Here is a 23,336-nt window from a genome sequence, read left to right as displayed (position 1 = left end):
TGCCTTATATGCAGGTGAATACGTATATGCAAACGTTTTGTCCCTTTTGATTTAATCAAAGAAGTGAAACTTCCATTTAGTTTAGATACGTCATATAAACTGAAATATTTCAAGACCCTTTTATTTAATGATGATGATTTCAGCTTACAGCTTGCAAAAATCGAAATACACTGTCTCAAAATATTTGAATATCACAAAACTGTCCAAAAAAGGATTTACAGTATAGAATCGTTGACCTTCTGGAAAATTATGCTCATTTACGCAATCAGTTATTGGTTGGAATTCCTTTTGCACAAATTACTGCATCTATGTGACTTGACATGGAGCCAATCAGTCTGTGGCACTGCTGGGGTGTCATGATCCCAGGTTGCTGATAGGAGCCTTCAGCTCATCTGTATTGTTGCGTCTGACGTCTCTCATCTTTCTTTTAACATTTCCCCCAGAGGTTCCCTATGGTGTTTAGGTTGACTGGCCAGTCAAACACAGCAACATCATGCTTAGCAAACCAATTTCTGGTAGTTCTGGCTTCACTGGGGGCAGGTGCAAGTCCTGCTGGTGAAGGAAATAATTACCTCCTAAATACTTTTTATTGCTACATTAATGATGTAACGTATTTTTATCAATTCAGAGACATAGCTAATCAGTCAGTACTGGGATTTGTAGATTTGACGTTTCAGATCTCACCTCATCTTAAAATGTTTCATTAAAGTCATACCAATTTGACCAGAACGTGTGAGGACATAGCAAGCTGAGCTCGTTTGAATGTGTTTATTTTTGAAAACAGAGGAGAATGGTGATAAATTCAAAATATTAGCATTATTTAAGAGACTTGCTGTAAGGGTGGGAGAAAGTGTCCCAAGGAAGTTATTCAGTCAGTCTGGATAACTCATTGTCAGAAAAAGCCTTTAAATGAAACACATGAATCTTTATTACTTCATCCAGCATTACATCCGGTGCAAACACAGAGCAACGTCACCAATTGTAGGTCAGTGGTCTTCACTATACATTTATTAATAGCAGATTTTCTAGTTTTATTTCCATAACAAAGTGTTAACGGGTGTAAAACATGTTTACGTTAAGTAAGAGTTTTTTTTCAAAGTCAGTTGCCACATAGAATGACATGGCACAAACAGAAACAAACTACTGGTAAAAACCTCTCAGGGACACAAGGAAAGAAACACGATGGGGTTAAAAGCTTCCTCCAGACTGGAAAATGCTCCGAGAAGGAAGGAAAATGAAGAGACCATTTGTAATGAGTTCTGACTTTACAATGCAAACTGAGGACCCAAAGGCGGGGGAAAACTGAGAACAGTGTTATACACAGGCTATTTCATAATGCACATGCAGACATGTCAGCCAGAGAAACCAGAAATCAAACACTGGTTTGTGCAGTAAACGTTTACATGAGTTCATTGAAGCTCTCTTTTGAAACCAGGTCAAAAAAATCTGTTCAAAGAAAGTACAAACAAGTATAAAAGAAAATAATTTAAGAAGTAAAGAGAAGGGAGACTAAACACTCTCCATAAAAAATAATCTACTAAAAAGAAAGGAAATCAAACTATTTTCCTTCCTAAGTTTTCCAGAGACCCTAGTGAGTGAACAGTCACTTTTGTTAGGAGAGGGATCATATCAGTTGCAGTTCCTTGAACCTGTTTGTACATCAGTCAGTCCTTTTAATGGTGCTTTTGTTGTTTGTTTAACTTTTTTACAGCTGGTAGTGACAGCCTAGTGGTTATGTCATCGTATGTGCCACTTCTACCACTTCAGCCCCAGTCTCTACAGAGCACGTGGCCTCTTGGGGTTGATCTGCTTACTGGCCTGCTCCTCCTCCTGGAGTGCAGAGCGGAATGACTTCACTTTATCTGTTTGAGGAAAAAAAGAGAGGAAAAGACATTAAAAGATCAGTGAATGAGTGTGTTAGAGTGGGACGGATGATATTACTCGGTCTGAGTGATATCTCAGTCATACCTCGAAGCTCAGTGAGGATTTCAATCTTCTGGTCTAGGATCTGCTCCAGTTGAGTGGCATATGACTCCACATCATAATCAACCTCCTCTGTCATCTCCAGCAGCACCTTTTCATCTTCCAGCCACCTGATAGACTCCTGCTCACAGAGGACACACACCTCAGCATACTGACATCTCACGTGATGACCCAGAAATCCTTTTAGGTAAAGGTAATTTTTTTACACAGAGCCATTATAATTATTAGTAACATCAATGCTTTAAATTACAAAATATGCTGCTGTTGTTCAATATGTACATGTTTAGATGTCCATAGTGTATCAGCATACCTTTGCATATGTGTATTGGAAAAAGTTTTTTTGTGTATGTGGACATAAAGATGAGATATGCCTGGAGAATTAAAGATGTGCTTTCTCTTCAGTGTCCTGACCTGGAAAACAGCTCGATGGTCCTCCAGGACCTGCTCCTCCATCTCTACAAGCTGAGACACTGCCTCATGGAAAGTAAAAAGCTGGGGAGACACCTCCTCTTCCTGAGAAGACAAGTGGGTGAAGAGGATACAGACAGACACAGGCTTAATAATGTTTTAATAGCAGAAAAACTTCACAAGCTGAAATTAGGATCTTTGTGGACACTGTTTTATACTTTGAAGCTTTCAAATTTCATTACAAATGTCCAACTGTCTTACAAAGGTGAGTAAGAGTAACCTGCCTGGTTATTTAACAGATAATGTTTAATGATTTTATCATGTCATATCATTTTTGGTACACGTACTTGAACACCAACAGCATTCAAAGGCTGTGATATGCTTTCACACATTTATTCTGTTTTAAACAATCTATTCCAAAATTTGAGACAGGCAGAGCAAAATCCATAAGACAAACATTTAATACCTATAATTTAATCTAAAAGTTGGCAACCGCCTTGACGTCACTGTGGCCTACTTGGAGGCGGGGCTGGCGTGCTTGAATTCTGGCTGCGGGTTGGCGTAGCCCTATGCAGCCAGAATGGTGATGGAAAAGTAAATCAGAATGGTTTTGTTTGGACTTATGCAGCCAAAAGTCATAGTGTGACAGCCTCATGTATGTCCGGCAACTTCACAACGATCACTGCAGGCTGATTGCTCAACTTCCCTATTTTAGCTAGCATAGTTGCAAAAAAACAGATGGCATTATCAGAGCTACACAGCAAAGAAACTGAATGTAGCAGACTCTGCTGCACACAATTGAGTAGAGTAACACAGGAAGGCAGTTCAAACTCCCTCAAGGGAGAAGCCCAAAACTGACTGTGACTTATATACTAGTGCAACCTGTAGTCAATACATATATCAACCATATCAGAGAGAAAATCTGTTGGGTTATTTAAAACAGATTCTTGAATTTGTGGTACAAAGACAATCACAGTATGCTGTAAACCTTGGGTTTAACAGAATTAGACCAGTGTACTTACATTCTGCTCACAGAGCAGTTTAAGGTCGTCTCTCTGCGGTGAGACACTCAACCAATCCTCGTCCAGGAGATCAAGCTGGTTGACAGCGTGGATGTTGGGTCGACCTCCCTCCATCATTTGGTTGGGGTCCACTGTCAGCTCCTTCACCCTGAAGAGAAGAGCAAAAGGAGCTAGTCAGGACCAGTTCTCTCTAACAGCAGACCCAGTGGAGTGGAGGGCATGGCGTTAACTGAGAGGTCAGAAGCGTTCACAAAGAGCACAGGATGGCAGCATCATGATGGAGACATCATGCACGAGGAAAGATGACTGTTGGCACTCTATGATTATAATTCCATCAGTTTGTTTGCTGACTTTATTCAAAGGCAGATCAATATGCCTTATGAGGGAGATTATTTGCTTTTCATTTACCAAGAAGTTTTCATACAACAACCTCAAAGGATGTTGTAGTGGTACTGTTGCTTCCACACTGCAGCTAACTATTCAGTTGAGTCCCATGCCCTCACATGCTCTGATTAAATCAGATCCATGTGGATGGGTGGATGCATTATTCTTTAGGAGTCAGTGAAAACATCAACGTTCACAGCTTCGTCACAGATAAAAAGCTCAAGTCAAAGCAGGGGAGTGAGAGGATGAAAGTGTGCACATCATGCAGATGAAAGAGAGGAAAGTTACAATGATGGTGAAGGTGTTCCACAGTGAATAGCTGATGAAGTGACTTAAAGCTGCTGATTGAGCTTGTGGATGTTTGATAATGTAATGAATGCCTACAGGGAACACATGCAACTGTGTATGTGTGAGTGTTTGTGTGTTCATGACTGCATGCTGTTCTTTGGGGAGTGCTCAACCTGCTGGGAGAGGTTGCAGCAAAGTCATCGTACTCAAAGGTATTGGTGGGCGAATGGTCAGGGCGACTCCCCTGACCACTCTGGGAGAAGGGGATGTCCGACGGACTAATCCCAAACTCCTTCACTCTACATGGCGGCACCAGCCACACCAGGGCACAGAGGAGCAGAGGGCAGGAGAGAAAAGGGAAACAAAGCAGGAGAGGAGAGAAGGAATATGAGAGAGTCAGACAGAACTACTTCGAGAAGGCAAAGAAAATTACAACAGCATCAGTACTGCTAATTATTATCTACACTATAGACAATGGGTTTTACAGAGGAGCTAAAGGAATATTGCAGAATTTATGTTGGTTCCTGTGGCAACAACTCATTTTCCAAATCGCTGTAGTGGTGAGACTTCTCCTCACCTGTTGGCATAGCGTAGCGTGTTGAGGGTGTTCTCACAGGATGTCATACCTGGCGATATTGTTGCAATCTGTGTAGTAAAGATTTCAGATATTAATACCATTTTGTAGAGGAATCAAGACAGTAATGGATGTTCAGGAGCGCAATGAACTGACCATGCATGTGCGAGAATTTTCTCCAATGAAGGAGTCTCTCAGGACCTGGGTGAGCTTACTAGCTCTGAATGGTGTGTGAGGTTTGTTGCGGCCAAGAGCCCTGATACACTCCTGAAACGAGGAAAACAATGGCAGGTTGAAATGAAGGTTACTTTATGGGATCACTGTTTGCTTTGCCTGTTAAAAGGAAAATGGCCTGGAGTTGCAGCTAAAGGAAAGTCCAGAATCACAAACCTTTAGAGCCAACAGGCTTTTGTTGATCTCAGCTCCCTCCAGACGAGTCTGGCGGTCAGCACTCGATGTATCTGCGCCTCGCTCATTCCCAGCAAGGTCAATGAGTGAAAACTTGCCATGCATTTTCCCCTTCCTCCGAAGAATGATCTGGAACACAGCATGACTGCGGGATGAGTGGGCGTTGGCTGACGTCTGCCCCGATGTTCTGGGAATGGGATAGGGAAACAAAGATGAACATGCAAGTGTGGACGAGGAGTGCAAGAAAAGTACAATCTTATGAATTTTATTACAAAGTTTAGCACACTGATTTATCTTCATCTACAAGATAAATGTAGATTAGCTGACAAATTCCTTTAATGCAGGACACCATAAAAGTTGTACCTGGCTTGGACTTGAATAAACAAAAAGAAAAATTTAAAGTCTTGGTATTCTCAAAAACACCACCATTGTCTCTGTTGTTATACCTGCAGCTGTTGCCCACTTCAATGAGTTTCAGTACTTCTTCTGTACACTTGACCTCCTTCTCCTGAAGTCCCACGACCTGCACCTGCTGTTTGCCGTCCTCCAGCACCCTAAGCTTAGCTTTACGATTCAGCAAGTCAAACACCTACCAAGAAATGCACACAGTCAGACAGTTTAGGCTTTACTTAAAACAGGAAAAAAAGAGAATTATTTCATACACTTGCCTTTCCACTGTAGATTTCAAAGAAGGTTGCATACACTTGTAGGTCTAACTTCCTGTAGTTGGGTTTCTTCAACATGAGAAATACGTCCCGAGCTGCAGAAGAACAGTTGAGTGCAAAACAGTATGTTTTTATTAACTTAAAACACATAAAGACAAAATTAATTAGCAAGAAAACATAAATCAGCGACTTACCAGCTAATGCATAAATTCCTTTAGAGCAGTCTTGGTTCTTCCCAGAGAAATCACCACCCATAGTCTAAAAAATATATACATTATAAGCAGAAAGCACTGGTTACAAAATAAACCATAACTCCTTATGAGAACAGCAAAGTTTGATCCCTTCATGTGATGTGGCTTGTAAAGGAGTCATGACATTAACTCACATGTGTCTTTCCACTGCCTGTCTGTCCGTACGCAAAGCAGGTAGCCATGCCTCTCTCAAAAATGGTCTCCACCAGAGGTCTGGCAGTGAACCTGCAGCATGAGATTGACACATGCTCATTCACTATTGCATCACCTGACCATAACATGGTGATTAGTCACATATATCTTATTAACAGTCATTACATGAAACAGCGTTAAGGGTTCAGTTTGTTGAGTTGTTGCTACAAACCTGTAAACCATCTCATTGGTGGTGCTGTCATCGAAGGCGTAGTCAAAGCGGAAGGTCTGGTTCTCCAGGTAGCGGGTAAGATCTACTTTTTGTTTAGGCTCATGAACCATCACCACATCCTTACTAGGAATGGTGATTACATCCAAATCCTTTGCAGTCAATTCTGTAAACCAGCAGAGGCAAGACTTTCAAACAAACAGAAACTATGGAGAAATATTTTTCACACTTCAAAATACCATCAGACAACTTTACCTTTCTTGTTGAGTGGACGTTTCCTTACACAAACACATATTCTGTGTTCTTCAATCTGCATTGTGCAACAGAGAAGAGCATTGGTACACTAATACTGAAGGTCTAAATTGGAAGAGAAGCTGATAAAAATCTGTACTCACCAGATCTGCTGTGGTAAGGGGCCTGTAGTCTAGACTGGCTCGGAAATCCCGGATCATGTACATGATCTCATAGTTAGGGATGGTGGTATCTACCTCCTGACGGAGAACAGAGACAAACCAACAGCGTTAGGATCCATCTTGTGCCCCATTAGTGAAATTATTCCCCACCTTCCTATTATCATCCCAAATCCAAAAGGTAAATTGCTAGAGAATCGAGAAACACTCCTCTACCTGAGCTCTTTTCTCCCTGAGCTCCTGCTGCTGAAGCCGGCGCCTCTCTCTCTTCTCCTGCAGCTTCTCCACCTCCTTCACACAGTTTGACTTCCTCCTCGCTGCCATAAAGACAAGAGACACAGTTAGTTTAATACCTTTCGCAGGACCTTCCCATAGCCTTTCCTGGTGGAAAGGACCTTTCCTCTCTCTTTCTAATCTTGTGATGCTCCTCTTTATCTTCAGTCTTTGGCTTTAGCTGTATCATTCCCAAAGCAAGTTTCCTTTTTTATTTTCTTCCTTCAAACAAACAGGAGACCTTGGGCTGCTTCCAACAAAGCACAACAGTGAACTGTGCTCAAGCACAGACCAGGATGCAGTGTCTGGAACACAGTGCCTCCAATACAACACTAGCTGCTTTCTCCACTTAACCAACAAAAGGCCTTTACAGTGTGTTCAAAATCCGCTCTGTTGATTTATTTGCATTGTTAATCAGAATTAGACCAGAGGACTCCTAAAACTAGAAAATGTGCCTTATATTACTGCAATCACTGCAATAAAATTAGGGGTTGTATCAGTTAAAGTTTGATTAGAATATTGGTTTTATCCACCAGAGCCCAACCAGAACGTCATTCCAAATCTCCCAGTTTAGCACACCCATAGATTATGTCAATCACAGACTATTAGTCACTGTAATAAGAGAACACAAACTAGCAAATCAGTGAGTAAAAGCCACTCCTGAGTCCTCACGGTGTTGATAAAAAACAGTATTATCTGATTAGCCCTGGCTCGCTGCTACAGCCTTAGCTTCCAACTGTAGAGTCTGGTAGAGGCCCTGTAATACAGTCCTGGCCTCCTGCTGGCTTTAGCCCAAGTGAATCCACAACCAGAGCAGAGGGATTAATAATCTGCTTTAATCTGGGAGCAAAAGAGGAGCTGGGTCAGCACTGGGAGAAGGGCCATCACTACTTGTGGGTCTCAAAGGCTGGTGAGCAGAGAGGTGAGAACAGGAAACGATGTGCTTCCATCCTTCTCCTCTCAGCCCATTAAGAAAAAAAGAGCCATGAGGAGGAATGGACTGATAAAGGAGACGCTGATAGATGCTGTCTGAGCCTTGAGGACTTACCCACAGAGCTGCAGGCTATTTCTAAGTGAGCTTATGTGTGACTCAGCAGATATCAGACCAGGAGGAGACAGCCAGACCTGCAGCAGAACATGCTTTTTAAAACTCCCTGTCTGGTACCGGGAGAGCCTGTCTGCTGAAAGGATTGTGTTTGAGCTACGTCACCACCACAGCTCTGGCATACTATCTTCTCGTGAGACTAGAGGACTTTCAGTTTCTAACGGGAACTCTATTAGAATCACCATTAATCATTGAGGTCAGGGGAGACATGCAGGTGATACATACAAAGCTGTCCATACTCCCTTCTGGAAATCGGTTGATGTGACGATTCTGTGATAAACATGAACATTAGACATTAAATAGCTGTGATAATGTATCTGTTTTCTGTCAATCTCAATCATTTGTTTAAAAAGAAACTAAAAGCAACATTTCTGAAATTACTTTTGTTATGGGAAGATCACAGTTAGATCACAGCTTAGGTTAATATAAAAAAACCTGTTTGTTTTGACCATTTTACCATTCTGCAGTTGCTGTTGTGTCTGAGCCTGAGTAGGTGGTGCAGGCTGCTGGGATGGAGGCGGAGGTGCAGGCTCAGGTTGTTGAGGCTGTGTGGGTCTGGCCCGAGTCGGAATACCTGACAACAGAAAAGCAAAAAAGACTAGAATTACAGCATTTAATAGGACATCTCTTTTGATCTTGTTTAAATGTTTTAGACTAAATATAGTCTGTTAAATGCTTAGTAACTCCCTTTCTAAGCACACAGCCATATAACATGAGCTTTTATACTTGTGTAACAGAAGTATAAATGCTCACAATTGAGCACAAGTTGTGTTCCACCATGTCTGCATTAATCTGCATTTGCACTGCCATAACACTAGTTTGACTGGGGCTTTTATTGCTTTGCTGAGTTTTCATCTTGGATCTTTGTGCACTACCAACAATCACATCTACAACTTGCTCCATCTTGTTATTGTTGAAGCTTGATAAAAAGTTTCTTTTACTGACTTAGCTTCCTTACAGAAAAGAGGACCTATTAGTGCAAATCCAATATACTGGTTCAAAGAGGAAGTCACTTCTATATCATGAAAGAGGAAGTATACCTCAAACTCTAGTCAGTGAAGGGAAAGACAAGGCTATTATGTTCCCAGACAACTGTATGATACAAACCTCTATTATCCCTGGACGGAGTGTCATTCTTAACAGGTGCTATTGTCCGACGGTTCTGCACAACAACAACAAAATTTCAGTTTATATTGCGAGGTTAAGATGAACTATTCATAATTAAAAGTGTTTCCTGAATTGGCCTTTTAGCACAGAATTTCACTGCTTCTTGGTATCCGTGGAAAGAAACACATGATTATCTTAGTTCTGTTTTCAGCCTGTTATGCAGAGATACAGAAATAGACAAAGCCTAAGAGTCAGATTAGTCTGAGTACAGAGGACTCCTTTATTAACACTAAAGTTCATGATAACCCTGAACATATCTTAAAGAAATGAGTAGGCCATGTTGAAATGATAAAAGACCAGAACCCCCTGTGTATTCTTCAGTGAGAATATGAGTGTATTTAAAAACGATCTACCTCACAGCTTTAGAAGCAACACAACAAACTCTTTTATAAAATCAATGTGAGCAAATTCGATGTGTCCTATTAGAGTAACAGAGCCTGTTTTGGCCATGTAAGCTTTGTTAATAATTATATTTACTACTTATAATTATCGGTGTCTCACACTTTTACCTTAAAGTTTATACAGTGACAAATGAAAATACATTTGTATTCTAAATGTCTGAATTACAATCTTCACTTGAGCAATCATAGAGTTCACGTGGGAATACAGCCCTAATCTTCTGTAAACCATACATAGTGTACTTAACAGGACCAATTAGTTGGTTACTTAGAAGGATCCAGGTTCTATATTTAGGCCAAACAAACAGTAGCCAGCTACTTTAGCAAGTCTGAGCACATTTACTGTACTGCAAATAAAACTGCAACTGTTGCTGAGTACAATATCATATTACTCACCTTTGCAATTTTGTTGACCTTCACACATGTTGGTGTGGGTGGAGGTGGAGTCTCTGGACTAGGGGCAATTTCTTCATCTGGTGCCACATCTGGGTTAAGTGCAAATATACTCTCCAAGTCAATCTGTCCAGAAACAAAGGAATAGTGGTGCCAACAGTTTATTGGTAGGACTAATTATGATGTTTTTGTGTAATTTGAATTTTTATCAGCCCTTAAAAAATTACACAAAAAATCTACATTTAATATAAATTTTCAATCATTCTTAAGAGAGCTGAGCAAAAGTGCATGCATAACACTGTCCTACATAGTGCAAGATGTGTGTCAAAGAAGTGTTATGCATGTACTTTTTTCAGCTATTTCAAACAAAAAAGGGGGATTTAGATTTTGTGCACATTACAAATGGTTTTATAGCATATTCTTTTTCATTTTGAACATGAAATATGTCTTCTTGATGCAAACTAGCAGAGTATCAGTCACAAAGTCAGTCAAAATCTAAAGACTTTCAAACCACTTGATTAAAAAAAGATACTTGACTTGCCTATGACATTGATAACCCAACAACTCCCATTGCTCCTATAATACCAACGTTACTGGTTTGATTTTTCAAGGAATATCATTATTTATCTCTATCTCGACCATGGCCTATCGGACAAGCTTTTCTTGTTTTCTTTTCAGCTACAAATTTTTTGATACAGAAAAACTACATCTGCAAATCTGAACTTTAAAAGCCAATCTGCTGACATCAAGAATTAAGTATATCAAAATTGGTTATAAGATACTTCGAAGTGTGGTAAAATCATTTTTTGATCCATACAAGTATAAATACTGTTAAACAGTCAAAAGTAGAGCTGTTTCTTAGTTTGAATCTGGCAAAAGAAAGTATTGTGCTTACACTGTGTGACTAGGGTTGCAGAGTGTTTTAGCTCATGCACTTAAGTGTAAAGGGCAATGTCTGGTGCATGTGTAGAACACATGGGTTAGCTGTCTAATGAAACAAAAGCAAACTGTTGATTCTTTGCAGGGTAATAGATGGTGGTTTACCTCTTTTCCTTTGGTGTCTCCATTTTCTATCCACTCCACTGTGACACTCTCGTTGTCCTCATTCAGCGAGGTTACCATTGCCTGATGTATACGTCCTGTTCAAGTGTTAGAGACAAAAAAACAAACAAAAAAACCTTCAGACAGGCAGACACAAACAGGGCCCTGCCAAGTTGGGTACTTACTGTTCCTTCAAGTCAATTCACATCAATTAGTTTAAGAAATGAAAAGTTTTATCAAGGATGATAAAATTTAAATCTCTCAATCTTATGTACTTTCCCTCTCTTTCTCTGACTCACGAACACAAGCACACACAGGCTAACATAAAACGGCTTCCACTAATGCCTTAGTTTGCATATTAGTGAGGTAATGGTCTTATTACCAAAGCCTGATCAGATCTGCATCCAGTTCTGCCAAATCTAATATACTTGTTACTTGGAAAAGTAACAAGGCTGGAAAATCTGGAAGAGTAATGTGTTTTTGATAACAGTAAAATAAATCTAGGATTTTGTCAGAATACCCTGAATTGTTGTGATTAGATATCAGGTACAGCATCACTGTCAAGTGAGGTTATCTATAAAGACTGTTAAATACTTTTACCTATAGCTTTATGGTTTTATTTTAGCTTTCCAAATTATTACATTAAAAGCTGGGATGGGCTTAAGTATGATGTTTTAGAGTAGGCAAACCAATATGATAACCAATCAGTAAGAACAGCCAATCGCAATCATAATTTGTGCTCTGATAGCAGCCGTTTTAGCAGTTTGTCAGCCTTAACTATATTTCTTCACTGAGTGCTGATCCTCTTTATAGGGCACAAGTATCTTGTGTTTCATTCAAATAGATCTCAGGTGGCAGGGTAAAATGGACCAAAAAGGCCATTCTTATTCAGTCAACATGCAGCTGTACAGAAACCTCTCAAGGAATAATGCAACAATTATCCTACAATAAGGGCAACTGAATTACACATCATGGTGATTCTTTAATTACACCTGTTCATCAATGTGAATTAATCAATACAACTACTAACAAATTCTAAAATTAAACATTCAGCCTATTCAATAGGTAATGCAATGCAAACAGTAGAACAGTAAGAGGAGCAACAACTCTCAGAACATCAACTCAGTTATCAAAGAGAAATAATCCGTCAAACAATGAGATAGACTTTACTTAAAGTCTATCTCTCTTTGTTCACTTTGGACCTGCCACCGAACAGCACCTGACAATCTGTGCAATGCATGGGGATCTGTTATAGTATGCAACTGATATTTTTATATTAATAAGAAAAAACCCCAAAAGACTGCATATATTTAAGTTTCCCACCAAGAACCTATATTTCCATTTCTTCAAGTTACTTTAAGTTACTGAATGCATCATGTGGACTTCACCTATGGTCATTTTACAGACCAGGTCTTCAACACATCATGATGCAATATTCAAGTCAGCTGGTCTAGTAACGTAACTGGCTCTAATCAACTGGATTCAAAAATGATTTCTAAATTGAATTTATATTTTTTAAACAAAAGGGAACATAAAACAAAGTTTAGGGGATATCAGCACAGTTGCTTTGAGTGAATGACTGACCTACAGCTGCAGCAGTCAAGGTTACAAGTTTTTTTTTTTTTTCAAACCTACAGTGAAAGGTGCTGCAATTCAGTTCACATATTTTTAATTAAAAACAATTGGTTGTCTATCAATTGTGGCAACTCTAGCCTAGTCATTAACCAGTTTTTTAAACGTCATATTAATTTGCATGTCTGCATGAAGCCTGTTCTTTATTAATAGTAGGCTACATATCATTGCAGACAGTTTACTAAAGTGCACTTCCTAAGACAAATAAATAGATAAAAAGCATACCTGATATCACTGTAGACAGACAGACTTTACTTGTTTTCTTTTGCAATGAACTCTAAAACATGGTATTAATTAAAGTATCAAAACTGAAACTAGTCTAACAGAAATACTAAAAAAAGAAAATATTACTCTTGCATTAACCCCTCAAATATAAAGATGCAATTGTGTCCTTTTTTTGGAAGATTACTTTAAGGCCTTTTACCTTTATACCAGCTACAAAAGAGAAAAATGGCAGAAAGGGAGAGTTGGGGATGACATGCACCAAAAATGATTGCTGATCAGAAGTCAAAGCAAACAGTGCAACAAGGACTGTAGGCTGTGTACATCATGGAGCATCTCCTCTATCAGTGAAGCTAAACTAATGTCTTGACAATGAGGTCTGATAATGACCCACTGGAGAAAATCACTGATATTAGAGGCAGTCACAGCTGCGTCTGGCCTATATGCTTCTCTCCGCCTCCACCAGTTGTAAAGTGCCGGCTCAGCCTTCCCATCTTTGTCTATGTGGATCTCACTGTATGTTGTAAATTCCCAGCACAATCCAGGGAAACACCATGTCCCTTTATCTATTATTCAAGACCCACAAGGAGCCAGTGAGCAAAGATGCTTTGAGTGCTTTAAACTGCTGAACATTTTTCTCATTTACCCCTACAAGGTGTGTGTGTGGGGGTTCCCTGTGGATCTTGAAACTGCATGTGTCATATTACGACATGATGACGGTTACCATGCTTAAGCCAAGTTTTGTCGACCATGGCGCTCTAGTGTTGACTTAAACCAGCTGTAATGTTTATCAAACTGATGATAAAGACACTTGTAATTGAGTTTTTTTGTACTGTCTATTGTTGGAAGGAGAGGTTTTCAGTGCAGAGCCATCAGATGAAGCATTCTTTGGCTGCAATAAGAGTGATAATGGCTCAGATTTAACTTAAAACGAGGGATTCAGGATATTGCATTTTTGCTGACATCTGATATTTATGAATTTATTGTAGCTAGTACTGATATTTAAAGGTAGTTAGTTCAGACCTAAAACTTCAGTCCTTAAAACATGTGATTGGGAGTTTGAGAATGAGCAAATGAACAATATTAATTAATTAAAGTGCAAGGGATGATCATGAATAATTAATTAATTAAAATGTAAGGGATGATGACTAGGGAAAAACACTTAAATATCATGCTGGTTATATTGTACATCCCTTCTTAGAATCCATTCCCACCACCTGTCACTCTATTAGAGAGGTAATGTGGACTTGGTATTTGTTTACTAGAACTCAGCAAAGCACAAGTCCACTGGATGTCAAATACCAAATCAAAAGCTCAAGAACTGAAAGACAAAATTAACAACGTTCTTTTTCATACAAAATAAAACACTGTGGGGATCCCTTCACTCTAAAAGCCCATGCTGGTTATTCTAAGAAGGTAAAACTGTTCAAAATTTTGGGTCATATCAGCAATAACAAAAATATTAAAAAGCTAAAAACAAATGAACGCTGTAGGGCTCCCACAAACAGATAGGGACTTGAGCATTTATTATATGGCTCATTGTATCTTAATTTCAATCAGGGAGTCACCTTTCATGCCTGAAGGCATCCAGCATATGCTTTTGTTTAATTTTACATTTGTTTAAGTTTCCAGGAAGTGTCTTTTCTTTCTCGAAAGAGTCATGGTTTCCCCTTGTACTGTGAAAAAGACAGCCAGACGTAAAAATGATAACAAATAGCAATCTACCAAACCTTGACATGACAGGTTACAAAAAAACTTTGGTGACATAAAGGTGGCTAGAATAACAGGCATGTGCTGTGTTAGATGTCTAAAAAAGTCTCAAGAGCATGTCATGCTGCAACAGCAATTGAAGCACTCGAAGGATATTATAAGACCAAAGAGGGTTGGCTGAGGCCCTCAGAATCAGCTACTTTCAGCTAATAGCTTTTGGCTAGTGATAAAAAATTTAGACAAGAAAGAAATGTAACTTTTATTACTTAATGTCATCATTTGCCACACTTGAGAATCAAAGCAGCCTCCCTGTGGGTTCATATGGGCTCATACTACTCAATTCAGCCACATGATGCTGAATAAGTAACTGCAGAACAGACTGAGACATCAACTTCCTTTTAATCTACTTGCATGGAAAAGACTTGTTACCTGCATGATATTCAAAAGATCCAGAGTTTAGGTGTTTAAAAAACTGAAATGAGCAGAATATTTGGGAAATGGGATTCACGCTTCGATAAATTCTTAATTTACATGTTACAAAAAGAATTCTGAGCAAGTTTACTGCTAATAGTATACTGTGATCTGAAGATCTGAGACAGGAATTCCACAGACAACTAGAAAAGCAGTCAGGGAGCGCAGACCTCCGCCATTAGCCCTTTCTCTTAATAATGAAGAATCATTTAAAAACATTCTTGGATCCAGACGGTGATCTGGATCACTCCCAAAATCTAATTCGCCGATTACCCCCTCCCTGGTGGGGTGGAGACACGGTGAGGCAAAGCATTGGCTTCGCTACGTGTGGACTGTCATTCCAGAAGCACCCATGGTCTCACTGGACGACTGAAAGACATGGCAGAGGGTGAATATTCCTCTATTCCTCCCAGCACTGTGAGTATTCTCGCTACAATTCGCTGTCTCCCCAACCGGGCATGCGTCTTTCAAACTCTGTAAACTCCAAAACTTTGAATAGAAACGCACCAAAAACATGCTGCTGGGATTGAAGTTACTCATGTCCGCCATCTCCTAGTGTAAAATGGTAACAGCGCAGACCTCCGCCATTAGCCCCATCTCCCAATAGTAAAGAATCCTTTAAAAAAAATCCTGGATCTAGATGGTGATCCAGATCAGTCCCAAAATCTAATCAGTTCTTCCTTGTGCCATTTCTGAAATTTCTTGAAAATTTCATTAAAATCCATCCATGACTTTTTGAGGTATGTTGCTAACAAACTGACAAACAAATCCACCAGATCACATAACCTCCTTGGCGGAGGTAACATTGGGGCATGTGGGGGGCATGCTTAATCTTTTTCAGCAAGAGACCTAGTTAGCTCCATGCCGTCATCAAGACAGCATTTAATGGTAAAAACAACGATCTCCCTCTACCTCTAGAGAAAGGGGGGTTCTATAATGAGCATAGATGAACTAAAATCATAGATTTTATCCATCATATTTTCATTCCATAGACAGGTTAAATGTATGAACTTAAACAAGTCCCTTTGAATTACAGTATTAATACAGTAGATGGTCATGTTGAGACTACTAGCCAAGGGTATGTGATGACAATCCTTAATGCTTTCAGTAGGAAAAATATGTGTAAAACACTTCCGTCTAGAAGTCCTTAAAAAAAGTTAAGAGCACAGCTCTCATAACGTGCCAAACCTTCAATAATATACAGACTAGGGCTGAGCGATTTGACTGCGGCTGTGATTTAATATGCAATTATTTTTAGGTTCCTCATCCTATGTATTATTCAACAAACATAAGCAATAAATCATTATATATATTATTACCAATACAATATTAGACAAATTAAACTAGGGATGAAAGATTTGAAAAAATATCTAACTGGGATTTTGGCTCATATAGCAAATTTGACGATTGCTATACTGAAGGGATAATAATTTTTTCAATGCTCTTTTCATTTTGATTAAAAAAATCATATACACAATCAGAAAAGGCTGGATTTTAGTAAACTATTTCAAAAAAGACACTTGTATGTACGCACAATGCGTAGAGCATAAAGTCTTAGCTGCAAAAAAATGGTATCAAATTGGTATTTTGACACATTTCAGGATAAAAAAATATTGCACTGTCTGCGGTTAGGAAATTGCAGCAGGTCATATTGTGATTTAATCTAATTTGCGATTAATTGCCCAGCCTTAATACAGACATACTTGTGTTTAGTGCTGCACAACAGTGAACCAGCTTACCTGCCCAATACAGACAGCCTATGCCAATTCCTGGTCTCATGAGGTGTATAGCCAAGTCACATAATGGCTTGTCTTACAGCAGCTGACATGCTGATTTGCTGTAACTGAATGAACTGTCTGCTGTGTCCCAGTTTTATGCTAAAACCTGGCTGGATGATTATGCTGATACCTCCCAATAGTTAAAGGGGCTTAGGAGAGGGTGCTTCAAGCTCTGCTAAGCCTAAGGAACAAACAAAGCTTTAGTAGCATCAGTTTCACTCCAAAACAAAAGGCACCCTTTAATGAAATGGTGTCACCATGTCAGTTTGAGAACGTTAGGCAGTTCATAACCATAAGGCTCGTAGGTTTCTCTTATAAGACATTACTACACACAGAACAACAGATAATCAATTTTAACTATTAAACATAAACCACAGCAGACAAGTTATGGAGCTGATGATGAGTAAGGGAGACTTTACATTTATTTATTATAGATCACTACTGAATAGCATAAAATACATTTTGTGAGAGTGTGCTCTAATCAGGCCTGACTATGAAAGGGAATAAAGATGCAGATTAAGCAAGAGAGAGTCCTGGCAGAATTGAGGGAGCTGGCTGCAACAGATGGGGTGGTGTCTAATGGCCTGAATCTGGCTTGAATCTGAACCAGACCCGCTACCAACCCCCCCGAGATCGGGCAATCCCTGCTCTGGATGCAACACCGACCAGCAGGGAAATGGATGGACAGATTTGCTTCCCTCCTTAATGCTTGCTTAGCATGTCTCTCACATCTCAGTTCTGGTCTTAGGGTACTGAGCAGAGTCAAAGCAATTGCCTCAGGGATGCAACGGCTGAAAACACACCCTTTGCCAGTAGATACATGCAGTTTACCTTTGATCCAGAGCTTTGTTTAAGGGACTGTTTATTATGTAAGAGTTTTGTGCAAAACTTTATCACTGGGTGTAGCTTAATCCTGGAAGGGCTTGTAAGAATGACACAAACTTTTCAGTCATCTTTGGCTCCTGGCCCTGAAGCAGGGCTGTGCAACAACACAAGGCAAGCAGAATAAAGCTGGCTTTCAAAAGCAAAGTAGTCATACAGCTTTCCTTTAATGTTTAACATCTACCTCTCTGTTAACCATTCAAATAAGTGAAGTGAGGGTATTGTAATCCAAGATTCATCTGATGACAGCTGATGTACTCGGCACAGCACTGCAGAGGTAGCTTTATACTAAATGTTGGTGTGACTTTTTAACATGTTGACACAACGTTACGCGTTTCAAGCTAAAGAATCATCTATTTGTCACTGGTGAGTTTTGTAAATTACAAAACCAACACTTAAATCCTGTGAAATGTCTGTCCGTTCCTTAGACTAAATGCTACGTTGACAATAATTTTTCCTTTTCTGTAACAACCAACATACTACCCTGCTATTCTGATGTACACTAGTTCGACAAACACCTTTCTAATAAATTCATGAATGTACTAATTACATATGGCACAAAATACAGCCAAATAGATAACTTCTCACAAACTTGAAGGGTCGTGGTCGGCTTTCTGTGATAAAGCCGGCAACATTAGCCAGCAGCATTGCTAGCTAATCACAAGCTAATGATACTCCCTAGCGAAATAACGTTAGCTTGGCTAGCTATTTAGCTAGCTTAGCCAAGTTTTCTTTGAAAGCTTCGCTTGAAACAATGAATAAGGCGACGGTTTACATGCACAAAAACGTTAGTGTTTGCGTTTAATTAAATTCAAACGGAAACAATATTATGTTGTCAAATGGTGGTTACACAGCAAACGACATCTGTAGATGAATTCGCAGAGGCGCTAGCTAACAAAGGTACGGGCTCATTCAAAGGCTCCAGCCGTGTTGAGGCACTCCGCCCTGACAGCTAATATTAACGTTTCAGTGCTGCTAACGTGAACGTTACGCTTTGCAGATGGGGACAACGGTTGCTGTATTCAACAGCACCGCAGCAACAAAGATATCCAAACAACTTATACAGTGCGGCGGGGAAAGAATAGACAGGCTAAAACTTACCATCACTGCGCTTTATCTCCACATAAGTACCGACAACAATCTTCCCAAAACTCGACGCCATTCTACATTACTTACAGGACTACCGAAACACAATAAAAGACTTAAAATGGACCGGTAAATGTAGCTTCTTGTGTTTGGCAGTCTTTGGCCGGGAGGAAGATGCGGCCAACAGAATGAGCTAGTTACGTAGTGTTTCCGGTTCTGCATTTTCAGAATAAACAACATTTAACCAACCCACACTTTTTGTTGTTACAAATTAATTAGGCACCCCCGTTCTTGTTTGGAAGTGAATTATTACTTAATTTCTAGACAGGGTATGTCACTGCAAAATTGCTTTATTTTGTCAGACAGATAAAGCTAACAGGGGACAGACAAAAATAATGGATGCCCGAAATAAGGCCTAAATCCTTAAGTCATCGTTTTATAGTGTTAAAATCCTGCTCAATAACGTGCTGGGTAAACCTAACTACTTTCTTTTTGTGTCAAATAATGGTTATTGTTGTCAATCTCTATCATCGTATGTACTTAAGTCTTTCATTTTGACTTTAAATTCATAGGGATAGAGTTAGGATTAAATTTTTCTGTGTTGAAATATTTGCTTTATCCTTGTAAATAATCTGACACCCACCTCCTATGTTCTGATATTGGTCTATCACCATCATGCCTATTAGGCCTAGAGAACAGTGTCTTTCTGTAGTAAGCTTAATGGCCACCTGGTGGCACCAAAGGTGTATAATTTTTCACTCTATAAACACATTTGTGATGCGTTTAACCCATATCTGCCATTATTAAAATACCGCCACCGTCACCACCGTTTCTGCCCCCCCCCCCCATTTTTTTTTTTTTTTTTTTTTTTTTTTTTTTTTTGGCCACATTTTAACCCATTTTAGTTGTAATTTAGCAAAGGGGTTTGCATTTTTAGAACATTATTTATTATGGTATAAATAATGCTTTTTTGATATGAGTTGTTATTATACAGGTAAAAAAAAGGTTATAACATCTTAATTTCACAATGGACCAAGATTTTCTGACCTGTAGTCCTCAGTTTGGCTGAGCCCCAGAAATCTCTACTCTTTATTCCACCTTAAAGCCAGGAGGCATTCGGCACTATTAAGGTGTTTGTCAGTAACAAGAAAGGGACTTAAAAATATTAGTGTATTGTAGCTCAATAGATTACTGAATCTATTCTGTATGAAGGCATCAAACGTTTTATTTTTAGAGACTGCTGCAAAGTCAAATTTGAAGAAACAAAGAAAACAAGCTTGACAAAGTTTAAAGTTTATTTTAAAACAGCAACATCAACAAAAACACATGTCAAGATTTTTTTAAGCCACAATAACTAGTTGCACTGGTATTCAATATATACTTGACAATTCAAGAGGTCATATTCAAACGTGGTAATTCAGGGCATGGTTCTGTTTTTTTTGCTCACAGATCACAAGTATATATTGAGAGTACTTACTTAATCTCCCAGGGGAAACTGGTTTTTAATCACAGCTTTTTCAACATTCAGTGACAGAAGAACAGGACAAAAATAACTAAAACTAAACTTCAGAGAAATAAATTACGAGAGCAGCAAGGTGCAGTTTGGGTCTTGAGGTTAATTCATTTATGGTAGATAATATGGCAACACTTTATTTCAGTGGGCATTAGTCGATAGGTAGTTGTGGTCTACAGCCACAAGTTACAGCAATGGCTCAATTAACCATTGTGCCTTTAATGTAACTTGACACAAGGTTGTTTTTTTTAAATTACAAAGAAATTAATCAGGAATTTTGGAAGAAGGGCTGATATGCATTAGTCATCTACAAACTACTTGTGAATTATGAAGGAATTTATTCAGAAATTATCTAAAAATGACCTTAAAATCTTAAAAGAAGGCAATAAAAAACATTATAATTGCATGGGAATTTATGGAGGACTCACTTTAATTTAGTGGGCTAATATGCAATGATGACCAAAAATTACATATGACTCATGAAGTAAGTTTTTAAGAAATTATGGACCAGGGTATTCAGTAATTACCTAAAGGATAAAAATATTTAGGAGGGACTCACTTTAATTTAAGGAATTACCTGGGAATTATCAAGAAACTTGTATAGAAAAACTATTGTCTTCTTTTAAAGACATTTCTTGGTAAAATACCACCTGCCACAATATTATCAGGTATTAATTGATAAACTATACATTACATCTAGATAAATACTAAATAAACCATATTTCTGAGTTATTTCTTGGTAAAATTCCAAGTTATTACTAGATAATGACCACCTTATTCTTGAAAAAATATATACTTGTACTTATTTCTATACAATTTCTATGTAATTACTCTAAAATGACTAGGTAAATACTAGGTAAATAGGGTCCACTAAAATATTGTGTTACCATAATATTTACATGTTCAGTTAATAAATAATTTTAATTCAGTGTTATTACTTAAAAAGAATGAATATCATTGTAACTACAGCACAGTACAATATGACACAATATGGTAAGATATATTACATAAAGTAGATAGCTTAATAACTTATACAACTCTTTACGCAATATATAAATATATACATTTATTTACAAAAATATAAAGGACCTATGAAAGTATTAAAACAGTTGTAATTAACAAAATGACTTTATTTTTACAGCATGGTCATGGGTAGATCTTAAAACCCACTTCCTTCATCAGAAAGTCAAACAAAAATCACTTATTGTATAACCTCCTGATGAAGTTTTGATGCCAAAATGCAAAAAAAAAAAAAAAAAAAAAAAAACACTTTTGTTTTTGAGAGTTTTCTTCTTGTTTGTCATAAACTTTATGAATCCCTTTTCCAAAGAGCACCTCAAACAAACTTTTTATTGAGTCCTAGAAGCACTCCTTCCTATGTTTTTTTAAGGGTTTTTAGCAGTTGTAATTAGTACACTTCACTGTCCATGTAGAAAGCACACACAATCAACTTGCTGACAAATGGGGGACTAGTTTAGAATTTCAACTCTTTTTTATGAAGGCCGTAGACATGACAGAATGAAACATGAAATAATGTATTCTTTAGCAAGTCAATGGTGGAAAAAAACTGTACTGGCTGTACAAAGTACTCAGTATGGTGTCATGATAAAGGCATGGAGACAGGACCAAATGGGTTTCTCTAATCAACAAACATTAAACTAATGTTTAGTCCTTCCTAAACTGTGCTGCCGACTGAAAGTCTTATTCAGTCTGAACTGGGTTAAATTATCAAAATTGTTATAGTAAGCATAAATCATGACTCTACTGAATTAATGTGTGCATGCATGTTTGTGTAAGTTATGTGCCAAAATATATCTTAGAACATTCATGTTCCCCTGTTTGTAAACAAACAAAACTTTTATTTGGTTTGAGCGAAAAGGAAACATAATATCACCATCTCTGCTGGAGTGAGGACATCAGATTATTGGATGCTAAAGCTCCACTTCATTGTTCAAAGGCTGATAAAATGGCGTACATGATTCAAATGAAGCCGGAGAGTACTTTAAAAAACCTCTTATTCCTGTTTTTCAAACTCCTTAACAAAAGAGGACTTCTTGACTTAGAATGATATACAAATTACTTATTTTTTCTGTTTTAAAAGCAAAGAAATACTCTTGATATTTCTTAACCGGCTGATTTTTTCCCCCTCTTCCCACATTCTATGACAAAAAATGCAATTCATGCATTAAAGCTGTTCAGCGGTAAATAAATGCAGTTTGCTTCTTCCAAATCATCAAAAGCTTATACCAAACTTTGAAATTCAATCCACATAAAATGTGTTACATATGATTAACAACTATAACAAAAATACTGAGAAGTTTTTAATGAAAAATTATGAAATACTTTGAAGCATCAAGAACAACATTTCTGTAAGGTATGAAACCTGTGATTACACCTGGGAATTCACAAAAAAAAAAATACCATAGCAGTCATCTATCCCATTGACTCAGCATGGTCAAAGAAACACCCACAACCATCAAGCAACATACACGGACATCATTATTATATGATTAAGAATGAAATACAGCTGTGTATCTGCCGATACATGAATACTGTTCTTACTGTTCCAATGAGCACAACCATACATTCACAAAAACCACCTTACTCCATGCACAGGGTTCCAGATTCTTCTCTTTCCAGAAGCTACCAGGTTCCTCTGTGATCCTACAGCTGTCAGTCCCCCCCCCCACCCGTCTTCTAACACCCCCATTTTTTTAAACCCTCCTCCCGCCACTTTGGCATCAGGCATTTGCTGGTGAGTTCTCAGCTGTCTGCGCCCTAAATAGACCTTATCAGGAGCAGACTATCTCGATGGGGGGGGTCTCTCTCACATATTTCACTAAATGGAAAAAAACAGTTTTCTTCATAAAGCCTTTGATGTCTTAAAGACACAGGGAGGACAGCTATTTTA

At 38.5% G+C, this 23,336-nt stretch overlaps 1 protein-coding gene across 4 annotated transcripts; it reads right to left on the bottom strand.

Moving 5' to 3' along the window:
- Window positions 1-754: 754 nt before the first annotated feature.
- On the bottom strand, window positions 755-19,100 carry LOC121509914 (kinesin-like protein KIF2A). 4 transcript variants are annotated; one of them, XM_041787703.1, is made up of 22 exons: window positions 18,928-19,100; window positions 11,135-11,229; window positions 10,094-10,216; window positions 9,240-9,294; window positions 8,590-8,706; window positions 8,358-8,402; window positions 6,971-7,071; window positions 6,740-6,835; window positions 6,600-6,654; window positions 6,348-6,510; window positions 6,118-6,208; window positions 5,927-5,990; window positions 5,736-5,827; window positions 5,514-5,656; window positions 5,050-5,254; window positions 4,816-4,926; window positions 4,663-4,730; window positions 4,259-4,384; window positions 3,414-3,561; window positions 2,395-2,496; window positions 1,969-2,104; window positions 755-1,862 (listed from the first exon to the last, which is right to left on the bottom strand). In XM_041787703.1, the coding sequence occupies exons 1-22, from the start codon at window positions 18,986-18,988 to the stop codon at window positions 1,777-1,779; spliced, it is 2,283 nt and encodes a 760-aa protein (XP_041643637.1). In that variant the 5' UTR covers window positions 18,989-19,100; the 3' UTR covers window positions 755-1,776. The 4 variants fall into 4 exon arrangements, with proteins under 4 accessions (XP_041643637.1, XP_041643639.1, XP_041643638.1 ...); XM_041787705.1 differs by lacking the exon at window positions 4,259-4,384; XM_041787704.1 differs by lacking the exon at window positions 8,358-8,402.
- Window positions 19,101-23,336: the final 4,236 nt, after the last annotated feature.

This window comes from Cheilinus undulatus, linkage group 5 (assembly GCF_018320785.1).
Source record: "Cheilinus undulatus linkage group 5, ASM1832078v1, whole genome shotgun sequence".
Classification (NCBI taxonomy): Eukaryota; Metazoa; Chordata; class Actinopteri; order Labriformes; family Labridae; genus Cheilinus; species Cheilinus undulatus.
Note: the sequence above shows the minus strand (reverse complement) of the source record. Positions and strands in the feature narration are given on the sequence as shown.